Below are 15,046 nucleotides of genomic sequence, written 5' to 3' on the forward strand. Positions count from 1 at the left end.
CAATACTGCATTATTATCTCCCTTCCCCTCTCCGAGTTACTCTGGATTTAATGGAGTTTGTAAACATCATCTAATTTTTCTGCCGCTCTCCAGTAATGGAAAAGCACATCCCGATTTCCTCCCTGTTTAAAAACTTCTATTTTTAGATAGAAGGCATGTACAAGCAATTTGCCGTTTTTTATATATCCTTGAATTTAATGAGGAAAATTCCATTTATAGTCATAGATGGGATTCAGCACCATATTTTGCACTGCTTTGTCATGTAATTATGGAGGAACCCCAAAAACGGAGGTAAAATGCTGTCATCCCCATGACTGAGTGCATGGATTTATTCTCCTGCCGACAGTCCATTCATCACATCAGGCTGCCTAACCTTGCATTAAATGAACAGCGCTACTCTGCGCTCTCGTGCTCGGCCGGCGGAAGACAAATAACGCTCGCTCTTACAGTTGCACTGGTCCTCGGCTCACGTTGTCCACAGGGACGACAGTCTCTCTTTACTCTCTCTCTCAGTATCTCCACTGCGTTCTCTTTCAACTCTCACCAGAAAAATAATTATCACTCCTAAATGTGTCAGATTTATTTAATAAATTCAATATGTATCTTTAAGCTCACTTTTGGCCAAAGTAGTAGTTAGTGGGTAAGCTGTGCTGCTTGTTTACTTTAGTTCCTTTCTTGGAATTAAAATTAAGAATAAATCTGAATAAAACTATCTGAAATTATATTTCAAATTCAGGATCAGTTTCACAATACACATTATTTCATGTGTGGATGGATAAGTTTGCTTTAAGAGAATTTATATTTTTGTTATGCCCGTTATATCAAGCAGCTTTAGGGTATTTCAAAATATGTCATATGACAAAACTTATGTTCAAATGACATAAGAGTGCATTAAACTGATCAAAAGTGACCGTAAAGACTGTATAAATAAATGCCGTTCCTTCGAACTTTTAATTCATTAAAGAATCCTGAAAAAATTATCGGTTTTCACAAAAATATTAAGCAGCTAAACATTTCTTGAGCAGAAATTTAGCATATTAGAATGATTTCTGAAGGATCATGTGACACTAAAAATTTGAGTAATGATGCTGAAAATTCAGCTTTGTGTCACAAATAAATTTTTATATATATTAAAAAGAAAAGTTTTTTATTATAATTCATATGTAAATAACATAATGCAAATTTTTATAGAGTTATATTTCACTATAACTGTTTAATATTTCACAAATGTTTTACTGTATTTTTGATCGAATAAATGCAGATTTGGTAAGCATAAGAGAATTCTTTCAAAAACTTACTAACCTCAAACTTTTGAACAGTAAGTCCTTTGAAACCGTACAATAGCTTTGTGTCAATAGTCACTAAAATTAATCTTCATTTGTAGAATACAATGTCAATTAAGCTTAATTGATCTGGTGCAATGCAGCAATTTTATACATGCAAGAACCAGTGCCTTATGCTTTTAAAAAGGTCATCTGTACTATTTCTTTAGTGTTTTTTGGTTTTATTGGACCTTGAACAGCCTATGTTGTAGGCAGCAGAGCAGTGAAAACATTCATGAGAGTTTCTTCTTTTGTGCTTCATTAAAAAATAACATCATACAGGTTTAGACCAACATGAGAATTAGTAAATTCATTTCTGTGTGAACTGTTCCTTTCAAGATAATATGTTTGTTAGAAAAAGGCAGCTAACATTGATGTCCTTGAGTTTGTATATTAGGTATAAAATGTTCATGGTTGTGCATAATGTTTGCGTCAGTGGTGATTTGCCTTAAGGACACTTCGTTACATCAAGCTGTGACAAGAACAATACTGGTAATGATCATACAGTATGTGTGTGTGTGGGGTGTGGGGGGTGGGGGGTAAAGAGGCATAATACTTGTTTTCTCCATATTTGTAAAATGTCAGTGGAGACAGGAATGGGTAGAAGTTAGTTATTAGGAGTGTAAGTATTAGCTGTAATTAGCAAATCCTAAATTCTTTTAAAAATGTGCCTAACTTATAATTGGAAGTTATGATTGGATGTTTAAATGGTGCAACTTTACAGTGTTATTAAATATTAAAATGTCAAATTAATGCTGTTTTGATGTACTTTTGAACTTCTATTCAAGAATCTAGCAAAAACAAAAAGTATCAGTTTCCACAAAAATATAAGCAGCACAACTGATTTTAATGTTGATAATAATAAGAAATGATTCTTGAGCACCAAATCAGTATATTAGATTGATTTCTGAAGATGTGACACTGAAGACTGGAGATGCTGAAAATTCAGCTTTGCCATTACATTTGAAAATATGTTAGAGTAGAAGACAATTATTTTAAATTGCAGTATTATTTCACATTATTACTGATTTTAGTGTATTTTTGATCAAATAAATGCAGCCTTGTTGGGCAAAAGTGTCTTTGAAAAACATTTACAAATCTTTTAAATGAAAGTGTAGGTGGTTGTGCAATAAAACGTTAGTTATTAACAACATCACTGTATTACTCACCCTTTCCATTATCCATCTGTTATGATTCATTGTAAGCATCATGCATATTATTTCTGTTAAAAAGCGCAGTGACATCTTGAAATGCGCTCATCCTGCATTTCTGATGACTTTTCTGCATTTCTGACTCGACATTTCCAGTGAATGTTGACAATGGGACATCTTTAGATATCCCAAATCCCTGGACTAGGGAGCTGCTGAGACCCATTAGGTGAAATCAAATCAGTAGAGTTTCAGTATAGATCATCAGTGTGGTACAGTAAATGTTCAATTTATGCAAATAAAACTTCCTTTGTACATACAAGTTACTCTTTGTTCTTGACCTCCAGTAGTTGTCGTAAAGTAGTAGTAATCCAGCAAATGCATTCATTTAAAGTGACTTGCCTAATTAAACTCTGAATCTAATCAAGCCTATTTTTTACTTTCTTATAATTAAAAATACGCCAAAGTAATCAAAAAGAGGCTATACTGTATATGCTTGATAGTTTATCAGCAGGGAAGTGAAGTTTGAGTACAAACAATTGTGCAATTCTTACTCTATTTTTGTTGCTGCCTCTCTGGGGGCCACATTAAGACTTTTACTGACATGATAAAACCCACTTGTTTTAACAGAACACTATGTGCAGGATGGCCTAAAATATAATTGAGAGAAATGTTTCAGAAACAAAGATTTTTGGAGAAAGATACTATGTTTTTGGAAAAGTGGCTGTAGAATCAAGTTTAACCATGTCCTTGCCATCCCAAATGACATGTGTGATGTATCATGTACACAAATGTGACCCTGGAGCACAAAACCAGTCTTAAGTCGCTGGGGTATATTTGTAGCAATAGCCAACAATACATTCTATGGGTCAAAATTATAGATTTTTCTTTTATGCCAAAAATCATTAGGATATTAAGTAAAGATCATGTTACATGAAGATATTTTGTAAGTTTCCTTCTGTAAATATATCAAAACTTAATTTTTGATTAGTAATATGCATTGCTAAGAACTTAAATTGGACAACTTTAAAGGTGATTTTCCTCAATATTTAGATTTTTTTTTGCACCCTCAGATTCCAGATTTTCAAATAGTTGTATTTCAGCCAAATATTGTCCTATCATAACAAACCATACGTCAATTATGACTGGTTTTAAATTCAAATTCAAATTTCAAATTGTTGTGGTCCGGGGTCATAAATAATCATGTACATGATGCATACAGTTGTTTTGCATTGTAATGTGCTCATAAATTATTCTGTTGCATGGATGACTGTGCTTTGCTATGTGAGGGAGACTTATAATTACTCTAATGTGAGGCTATTTTAATAACACTAGTTCCAGCAGAGTGTCAAACTAGAGTCAGTAGTGTACAAACCCACTCACCACATCAGTGTTAAAGCATGCACCGTTGATTTTACCAAGCTAAAGGAAGGTGTGCATGTGCCCAAGCGCCCATATGGCTAATCCAGTCCTGGATTTTACAGTACATTTATTGTCTGGACTATCTATTTTAGTTCAAATGTTTTTATTATACATTTTTAGATCAGAAAATGTAAATGGAGAGCATATAGCACCATTATACATTTCACTGCTGGTTATACTCTGTATAATTGTTTATATGACGAATAAAACCTTGAATAACCAGCGATTCTTCCATTGTTCATTAACAGTTTTGAATATAATGGGAGGCTCAATTTTAGCTACTTATTTCTACAAATTACCTAAAACAGTATGAAGTTATGTTTTAAGACAAAAGGTGTTGTCATCATCTCCTAAGAGAAGCAAGAAAGGCTATATTTGTTCTGTTTTAACTAATGATAGGCTACCACTTTTCTACAGCATTTCTGCCTCTCTCTGTACTCCGGTTGACTTTATGTAGGCGACTGTGAGTGTTCCTGCATTAATGTCCTTCCCCTCTAATTAAACCCTGTATATTTGTTTCCAGTGCGGCAGAACGTCAAACTCTGAGGGAAAAGCAGAATAACAGGAATGGGAGTTTCGTTGGCATTGGTGTGTGTTGTGCACAGAATAAGGGGAGACACCGGGTGGAGAAGGGGGGGGGGGGGGTTGGGTAGAGAGCTCGAGGTGGTCGAGTGTGACGCCTTGCACGCGTGAATAAACCCCATCAAAAGCGCATTAGCTCTCCCTCCTCCGCAGCTCGCCGCATAATTGTATCTGGCTGCACCACGCTCTGCTCCGACATGATAGCGCTGGAAAGGGCTTGATGATGAATTGCTCCCCGTTGGTGTTAGCGATGATGATAATTATTAATTTTCCCCCGACCTGTTCTCCAGGTAGCCTCGCTGAGCGGCACCGTGTGCCGCCACCTGGGCCGGGAAACAGCTCGCACCCATCACTTATCTCCGACATTCCCCGGGTGTGAAGGCTGAACACTTTGATGAGAATAAAAAGCCTCCGTTTCCACCATTTGTCCCCCTTTTCCCCACGCAACTCGAGCTATTGTGTCTGCTCTTTCACTCCGCCCCGGTGCGTTAACGGGGGTGGTTTTATTTTGTTTTATTTCTGGCAGGGAGTTATTTGGCTCTGACCCCCGTGCTTTCAGTCCTCTTTTGTCGGGTCTCGGTTTCTGTTGACATTTCTGGGCAATTTACGCTGACAAAAAGGATGAACCCGTTTAAAGGAAAGCAGTTTGGAGATGCAGAAATTTTTGTTTTAAATAAATGACTCAAAATAAGGGAAAAAAAATTTAAAACATAATTATTTTTTTTTTTTTTTTATAATTATGATTAATTATAGAAAATTATAGGAAGACTGTAAGTGAAAGTAAAATGTATTTGAGAAGCTATTTTAACAGAAGAAGAGGAGGATTAATAGTTGGGTGTTCTGGGGAGGGAGAGTGAGAGAGAGAGAGACACAGGCATTAAGCCAGAGCTGTATTTCTCCCCACAAGGTCCCTAGGATACTTCAGGCAGAATGGCTCACATTATCACTGCAGTGTCCCCTGGGAGTTCACAGGGTGACTGCGCTCTGTTTTCTGTGTGTGTGTGTGTGTGTGTGTGTGTGTGTGTGTGTGTCCATCTGTGAGAAAGTGTGTGCCGTGACACAGCTCAACCTTTCATTCAGGGAAATCCTCCTCAATTTACACATTTCATGACTAAATATATACTTCAGAAATATAAATTACTCCTTTCCGTGTTTTGCTAATTGCGAACAGTTGCATATGGGAAATATTGTACTTGGAAACAATGTGAGTCATCAAAAGAGAAAGTTATGAATTGTTTGTCCCCAATCAATCATATTTATGAGCTGTTGTCATCAGCGATGACAAAGTTCATCTCTGGCGTGCCAAATGACTCGCAAATCCTCTCTTCCTAACGCATTCAATGAGCAATTAGCCCTGATTTGGTAATTATTGCTCCACATAATGTCTGATAATGTTCATTACAATCCATAATTACACTGACCTGACTTTTTTTTCTATCACACCTTCAGTGATGTCTCTTGATCTTAACTGTCATTTCCGATAAAAAGTGATTTGCTTGGATATGAGAATTGTTTGTTGTACACTCCTAAGAATAAAGGATCTTTACTGGCTTCTGTGGTTCCGTGAAGATCCTTTAACATCCATGGAATCTTTCTATTGCACAAAAGGTTCTTTATAGTATTCAGATTATTAAAATGTTCTTCACACTAAGAAAAAAATGGTTCTTTTAAGAACTATTCACTGAAAGGTTCTTTGGGGAACCCAAAATGGTCATCACTGCAGATAAAACCCATTGAACCTTTATTTTTAAGAGTGTAAAATAATTCTGATTCAGTGACTGTCTACATATTTAAGATCTACCAAAGCAGTCTGGGACAAAAAGTTAATTTATGTAATTTACCTTAATAAAGCAACTTTAAAATAATGCGTGATTTCACCAGTTATTTTAAGATATTTTGTAAATTGTGCGTTGTGGGTAGATCTTTAAATGGCTATTTTGTTTTATTTTTCTATTGGTAACATCTCTAGATCTCAACTGTCGTTTCCTATAAATAGTGAATTGGACAGAAAGATTATACGTTTTTAAAAATGTCTAATTTAACTTAATGAAGTAACTTTAAAATAATGTATGATTTAATAAGTCAAAAGTTTTAAGGTATTTTGTAAGTTGTGTGCAACATTTATTTTGTTTTATAGTATTTATCAAGGATGCTTTATAAACAAAATTTAATTTCAAAAGAGTGAAAACTGAAAATGCTACTCCCAATGTAGTTAATGAAATATAAAAAACCCCATCTTATTTCAAATTTAATCACTGCTACTTTTTCTTCCCGCTCTTTTTAGTGTTTCCCTGTTCATTGTGCCATTGCCATGCTTACATCTCTATTTCTGCCCTGTTTTTCGAAGTCTGTTTGTCACATTTAGATTCACTAAAGCAGCCTGGAACAGAAAGCTAGTTTATAATTTAATTTAAATTAATCTAATAAAGCAGGTTTAAAATGATTAGTCATTTTAAGATATTTAGTAAATTTGTAAGGTGTGTCAGATTTTTTGTTTGTTTGTTTTTTTTTAATTTAATTTTAATTCAAGTTGAAATTTCTCCAGATTTGGTTAAAGAAAAGAGCAGCTGCAGTAAACATCTTGCTTAAACTTCTTTTCCTTCCCACTCTTTTTTTCCATTGTTGTCTTGCTTACCTCTCTCTTTATGCCCTGTTTTCTCTTTATCGGTGTACTCTCTCTCTCTCTCTCTTTCTCTTCTCATTGATTGCGCTCTTTGTGTGAGCGAGCAGACCCTCGTGTTGTCAGCTGCGTCAGGATTAAAAGCTATTAGTTCTGCATCATTGCCACTACAAGTATGCTCCTGAGATTGATAGAGTTGCTCCACTGTCATTGGGGGCAGGTTGGGACAAAAAGGGTAGTTTTCATTTCCATAATATTGGGTATTTTACACACTGTGTGCATTACCACAAAAACAAACAAAAAGGATTATTATTCATCACTAGACTTTATTAAATAAAAAGATGATCATTTTAGATGGAGCGTTTCCACAACACTGTGCTTTTTTTTAATGACTTGTCAACGTTTTTACCCTGTTTTGCTAATTACTTCCTGCTGGCCCGAACATGTGCGTTTACGAAAATGTCATGTTCTAACCTCTCTCTCATATTTCATTCCAGGCCATCGTGGGCTATTTTGACATTTTCTTCGACAAGAGCTGTGGAAACAAGGTAAGCAATAGTGCTGTGCTGTTTAACAGCGAGCAATTGCGGTCACGCCTTGCCGTCTTTTAGGCCCGAGGCAATCGCAATTCAATCGCCAGCCTCTCATACCTAAATGCTGAAATAAGCATTTGCCTTCCTCCAGTGGCCAGCTGGAACAGGCAATGAAATAAGCTAAACCCATCAGGCACTGGGAGAGTGATCGTGCGCTGGGTTCTGATAATGGGAGTTTAAGCAGGAGGATGTGGAGGGGTCTTGTCTTTTTGTCCTGTTTTTGATGTTTGAACACATTGTTTGAACTGCAGCATCTGAATTTGTGTTAATGATCTGGTGGTTAACCACAGCAATTATGTTTGCTTTGGCTTCATTCAGTTTAAAGGAGCAATTATTTTGTTTTCTGACATGGGAAATTTTATTTTGCATTTTATTTTGGCCCATTTTCTGTCTTCACACTTCTCTCTAATTCAGTTTCCCTAAATTAATTCTCTGTTGTCACCTTGTAATGAATTTGTAATGCAATAATTTGCACTACATTTTTTTCATTGAACGTTATACTGCCACCTATTGACCTGGATGTATGGAAGCTTATTTCCAATATTCCGGTGTAAAAAATAAAGGTAATTGAGACTTTTTATCTTTTATCTTTTACACTTGTGAGTTCTTATAATTCTGACTTAATATCCCACAATGTGCAAGTTTTATCTAACAATCACAAGTTAAAAAGTTATACCTGCAAATTTACATCCTGCATTCAGACGTTTTTCCTCATAATTCAGACTTTACATCTTGCAATTCTGTTGTTGTTGTTGTTGTTTTTATAAATAATAAAGTGAATTTCGACTTTACTCTCACAATTATTCTCTTTTCTCAGTTGTGAGTTTAGATTTCACCATACAGACCTGAGTTTGCATCTCACAATTTAGATTTTCTTCATAGAACTAAATGTCTCGCTATTCTGTTTTATTTGTTAAAATAAAAATTAAAAAGGTAATTGTGACTATCTGACAATTCAGACATTTTTTTCAACATTGGGAGTTTGTCTTACAATTTTTACTTAATATCCCACAATTTGGGGTTTATATCTTGCAATTGCGAGAATTTTTTATTTTTTTTTAAATGTATCTTAGATTTTAGATATAATTTAGAATTGCTAGAAAAAGTCAGAATTAAGGTTATAGTTACCTTTTTTATTCTATATTCCATGGCAAAAATACTGGGATGAAGTGAGTATTGTTTGGTCATGTGATCTCATCATGGCAGTCGCCATGACTATGTAGAATAAAACATCTCCTTTGACTTTTAGGTGTAAATATTTTTGTAATGAAAAAAAAATAAAAATTACACAAATATTATTTGTAAATATTTATTTGCATGAATCCTCTTTAGTCATCAAGTTTGACACCAAAACTGAGTATTTCCACTTATTCACTTACAGAATCAATCAGTTTTCTTTCTTATTAGTCATTTAAGTCAAGCAGGGCAAGAGCATTTTCCTGTTTATCTTAACATAAACTGGTTTTTAATACAGCTGTGTTTTAATTTAGGTCATGTTCTCCACTGCTCCAGACTGCACTAAGACTCACTGGAAACAGACGGTGTTCTTACTAGAAAGCCCCATCCCTGTCAAAACCGGTTTGTACCTCATTCACACATGCTTCCTATTTGTTTTACCTGTCTTCACACCAGTGTTTGCATGTACTTGTGTCTGTCTTTAAACTGTGATGAGATCTGGCTAGTACATATGCAGCCATCACCTTTCTTTAAAACACCAAAAAAGATGTGTGTCACAGGGAGGTGTATCTTATCTTTCTTTACTCTGACAATTGATTCTTAGACGGTGACACAGGTTATCCGTCAGTCATTGAGAGATAGACTCATGATTGAGCAGTTCTAGAGCCCGTCCACATAAACCATGCAGTTTGTTCTGTATATACATGATGATATATATTGTGTCTTGAGAATCATTCCAACAGGGTTTTGAGATGACACAACACATCAGGTTTGTAGACTGATTTATTTAGGGGCATTGTTTTTGTGATCCCCATGTTTTATGTTGTTCTAACACAAAATCATATGGCCAATTGAGGTCGTGTGTGATCTGATTACATGGTATTTTTACATAGAACCAATAATCCATTGATTTATTGTGAGCCCTAAGCATTTTTACCAATTAACCCATTTTTAAATATGCTTACAAAGCATTTAACAATGCAAACGGATAAGAGATTTATTTTGTTGTTATATGACAATTAGTGTCACCACTGAAGATTAAATATTAGAAAATTAAACAGAAATTTTCTTTTCATTTTTTTTTTTATTTAAAGCTGTTTAAATAGAATCATATATATATATATATATATATATATATATATATATATATATATATATATATATATATATATATATATATATATATATATATAATTAAAAACTTTTAAATAAATAATTATTTGTTTATTACGGATTGTTTTAAATTATAAAATGTAAAAAAGTTTTATATGTGTTATATTTTAAGTTTTAAAAGGCTTTTGCTTTTAGTTATGCCACTTATTAATAATAACATTAATGTAATTGTAATGGTGCTACGGTTATATTAATTGACAAATAATACAAATATAATAATAGTAGTGCTTTTTGCCCATATAAAATGGTTTGGTTCCTGTAAAGAGGATTCAAGTGTAAAAACACCATAACACAACATCATTAATATCAGCCAGAAACTTGATTCATTTATATGTACATTTCTGTGTTATATTATTTTAATATTGATTTATCTTTATATTACTTATTTTTAACTGGCTAATGCAAAAGTGCAAGCATATCAGCATTCTATTGTTTAAAAGAAGCAAATAATGGGAAGGAAACAATATAACTGATGAGAGGGAAGTGAATCAGAATCTGAAAGTCTTTATAAAAAATCACATTGCCTCATGTTTAGGTATAAGAGCAACGCAGGCCATCTCCACTTAGATCAAGGCTCTGTATGTCCGTAGATGGCGAGACAGCGTCCCGGCCGTGCTAACAGATGAAGTGTGTCTTATCATAATGGGAATCGGAGAAATGTCATCTGATGCGTAGATGGATGAAGGTGCTTTAGCCAGTTTCTCTGATACAGCACACTATTATAAATGACTGTAGCTGTCCACGGGCATTACCACGGACAGTCCCTGCAGGAGCTGTTCAATGATAAGGGTGCCGTCCACTTGAAGGTCTGCTAATGCTACTTCTGCATTGCTGATACCAGCGTCAGCTTGTAATCAGAAGGCACAGTTGTGCGATTATATTGTATGGCATATTTGACCATTTTGCAGTAATGCACACTCACCTATCTCTGTGATAAGTCTGTTGCCTCTGGATTGGCACCATATGGGTTTAGAGTTTTCGTTTTCTGTTTGCTTTGCTGTTTGTCAAAACCATATGTACAAATGTGTGTACTGAAAAGATAAGGGAAAAAATTGTATAAGACAAACATGTTTGGGGGAAACAAGTGTTGTTGGGCATGTACCATGATTATACTTTAGAGTACCATGTATAGATTTGTTTAACATCCTATAAGAATTACAAAATTATAAAATGGTATTTTATCATTCAGTACCATGGTACATCACTGTTCAGATGTTTGGGGTCAGTTTTTTTTATTTTTATTAATACTTTTATTTAGCAAATACATTAGGTTGATAGAAAATATTCGTCAAAGAATACGGCAAAAAATTATATCGGCTTACACAATGTTTTTTTTTTTAAAATTAAATAATAATAATTAAAAAAGAATATTAGCAGCACAACTGTTTTAAACATTTCTAATAAGAAATGTTTCTTAAGCATCAAATCAGTAATACAAAACAGCAAAGTCACCTGCTGAAAATTCAAACTTTGCAATCACAAAAAAGAATATATATATATATATATATATATATATATACATATATGCGTGTGTGTGTCTGTGTGAATGAAAATATAAAAGTTATTTTAAATTATAATTATATTTCATAATATTATAGACTTGGTGAGTAAAAAATAAAAACTGCGGTAACTGCGAAAAAAAAAAAAAAAAAATCCCAAAACCACAAGTGTATATATATCAATGTACAATATATTGCCACAGTACTTTTTTTGTCTGCTCTGGTAACTATTTATGTCTCTTCTTTTTGTGAAATTAGTAATTTTTCCCTTGTTCAGTTTATACTCATTTTTTAGTTGCATGTATGTGTTAAAGTAGTATATCTTATTGATTGAGTACAGTTATTATAAAAAAAAGAATGCATTTAATCATGACCTGCCAAAACCGCACTTACTGTGAGCATGAGTAAGGAGTCGTTCACAGATGATGCAAAACTTGAAACACACATCTAAATGTTATTTTTTAACTTAATTTGGCACCTTTAAAAAAAACTGAAACTTTATATGTCATGATTCATTTTTATTGATTAAAATGAAAACATAAGAACCACACTTTCCTGTAATGTGTCTGACAAAAATATGAATCTTTTCAAATAATATTAGGAATTACATTTGACATTCTTCTCACTTTATTTAATACGTGATTTGTAACTTGTGAATTTAAATTGGATTTCGTTTCCAAACAATAACAGTAATGTGTTTTGTATTGTATATCGCCAAGCTGTCATTTGCATAAAAGAAATCGAGAGAAAAATGATTGTTAGAAGGAAAATGCATTCCTGTCCACTCACGCTCAGGTTGCGTGGATTCTTCTCCTGTTTGTGTTAGTTTAGTAGGCTAATTACTTTTCAGCGATGTGATGAGAGGGGAGGTAGAATATTCAACGGAAATGCAAAACGCCCTCAGAAACGCCTTCAGATGCTGTCACATCAATCAAGGCATCCTTCATTTGTCACGATTTAGTTGGTTTTGCTGATCATTAAAAGGAAAAGATGAGAACATTTCCTTAAAGCTTCATTTGTCATGCAACCAACCATTGAGCTCGATTGAAAGAGGTCACCCTGTGTTGAGTGGTCTTGGGACATTTTGAGGGTAGAAAGTGTATTGCACGTCACGTCTGCTCTCCAAATAAGTGTTCAAAAGCCAATATATTGGTAATAGACTTGAAGAACAAGGCTGCTTATTGAATCAACCATCCAATGCTTTGTGTAGTACTTTAAAGTAGTTTAAACTCATAGGAAGTGCAGTCCGTCTGCAGTGTGAAAAGATCCTTGAGGTGTCAGAGCAAAGTTCCTTTAGGGGGAGGTGGGATTATTTGATAGACGGGGGCACCGTGGTGAGCTGGTGATTCCGAAGGCCTGTTTTATGCATCTCCTTTACAGGGGCCGCAGATTTATGAGGTTATCCGCTGCAGAGCGAGAGAGAAGTTTTATAATGCAGCTTTTGTATCTTGTGCTGCAGTGTTTGGGAAGGCTTTTTTTTCCTGAAAACTGCTTGCAAAAGGGTTAAATAGTTCACCCAATAATGAAAATTCTGTCATCATTTAACTCCAAATCTGTATCAGATTTGTTTTGTTTTTTTAAGGTCCAGTTTTGTTTTGGACCCCACTGACTTGCATTATATGGACAAAAACAATTTGTGTTGTGCAGAAGAAATGTATCATTACATCAGTTGCTCACCAATTTGTTCTGCAGTGAATGGGTGCCATCAGAATGAGAGTCCAAACAGCTGATAAAAACATCACAATAATCCACAAGTAATCCACATGACTCCAGTTCATCAATTAACGTCAAAAGTTGCACATTTGCTTCTATATTATAATCCATAATAGTCTATTATCCATAATAACGCTTCCTCCAGTGAAAACCTCCGTCCCCTGTCGACTTTTCACATCAAAATCCACTGACATACGAGACCCTGGACCTCAAAACCAGTCTTAAGTCGCTGGGGTATATTTGTAGCAATAGCCAAAAATACATTGTATGGGTCAAAATTATAGATTTTTCTTTTATGTCAAAAATCATTAGGACATTAAATAAAGATCATGTTCCATGAAGATATTTTGTAAATTTCCTACTGTAAATTTATCCAAACTTTTAATTTTTTATTAGTAATATGCATTGCTAAGAACTTCATTTGGATAAATTTAAAGGCAATTTTCTCAGTATTTCGGGGGTTTTTTGCACCCTCAAATTAAAGATTTTCAAATAGTTGTATCTCAGCCAAATATTGTCCTATCATAGCAAACCATAAATCAATGGAAAGCTTATTTATTCAGCTTTTGGATGATGTATAAATCTCAATTTTCGAAAAATTGACCCTTATGACTGGTTTTGTGGTCCAGGGTCACATATTTGTTTAGAACTGTTTTGGACTGTTCTTTCTTGTAAACAGAAACTTGATTTGTGCATATTTCTCTTCTGATTCAGACTAGATGAATTTTTCACTGGAGAAAGCAATATTATGGATAGCAGCCTAGTAAAAGTTTAAGCTAAAAATGTTATTACAAACGTGCAGCTTTTTTCTACACAAGATATTAATTAATGGACTGGAGTGGTGTGGATCATTGTGATGTATTTATCAGCTGTTTGGACTCTTCTTCTGACGGCACCCATTCACTTCAAGAGGAAATTTCTCCAAATCTGTTCAGAAGCAGAAACAAACCCATCTACATCTTGGATGATTTTTTAGTTGAACCATTCCTTTAAATTAATATGTAGCGTAGACTATGATGCTTGTTCTGTACATATACACACCAGCTTGTTGATTAGCAGTCACATTATCAAGGAATACATCAAGATGTTTTACGTTGTCTCATTCATTTCTTGTTTAAGCCTCCGTCACCCTTGGTTGCATTGGCATGTTTAATGCAAATGGCACGGTGATGTACGACGGCTCTGGAAGCAGCCTTGTCTCCCTCATTTAATTAACGTGCACCAACAGCTTCTTTCACACAGATCGCCAATCTTTTCCTCGTCTCTGTAGACTCAGAATAAAATCTTGCAGTAACTATATTCCAAACTGCTTTACTCTGAGATTTAACCAGGAATTGTAGGGTCAAGTAATTTCACTCTCTGTCTCTTGGTTCTCTCTACAGACCTCTGTGTATCAAAGCCCATTGGCAGTAACTGGGCAAGTGTTTGTTATGAAGTGCAGACACACACCAGTGTGATGCACACAGCCATTTTCTGCAGGGCGCTGAAGTTTAATAGATCTTTCTATCATTTGTGCTCATACTGGTCAAGAGAAAACCCACTGTTCGTGCTTTTTACTTTTGGTAGGCAATATGCGATCTGTCAAGTTTTCACTGCACAGCTGAGTTTAATTAAAGGATTTCTTGCTAGATCAATTGTTTTACAAAAAAATTAGGCTTCAGCTTTTTATTTGTGCTTTTTTGCTATTGAACAAACCTTTTGATGATTTCTATTCCTGATGCATTAGTGCATGATTTGTTTGCCAAGTAGTTTCTAAAGGCCCCGTTCACACCAAGAATGATAACGATAACTACATTAG

At 34.6% G+C, this 15,046-nt stretch overlaps 1 protein-coding gene across 1 annotated transcript in view; it reads left to right on the forward strand.

The window, feature by feature from the left end:
* The window catches only part of LOC306887395 (protein arginine N-methyltransferase 3-like), a 59,562-nt gene that overhangs the window by 42,709 nt on the left and 1,807 nt on the right, over positions 1-15,046 (forward strand). Inside the window, exons 14-15 of the mRNA XM_079445081.1 lie at positions 7,592-7,642; positions 9,178-9,265. Coding sequence (XP_079301207.1) covers positions 7,592-7,642; positions 9,178-9,265 — 139 coding nt within the window. The remainder of the gene's footprint in view (positions 1-7,591; positions 7,643-9,177; positions 9,266-15,046) is intronic.

The sequence above is a fragment of the Barbus barbus genome, assembly GCF_936440315.1.
Source record: "Barbus barbus genome assembly, chromosome: 1".
Taxonomy (NCBI): domain Eukaryota; kingdom Metazoa; phylum Chordata; class Actinopteri; order Cypriniformes; family Cyprinidae; genus Barbus; species Barbus barbus.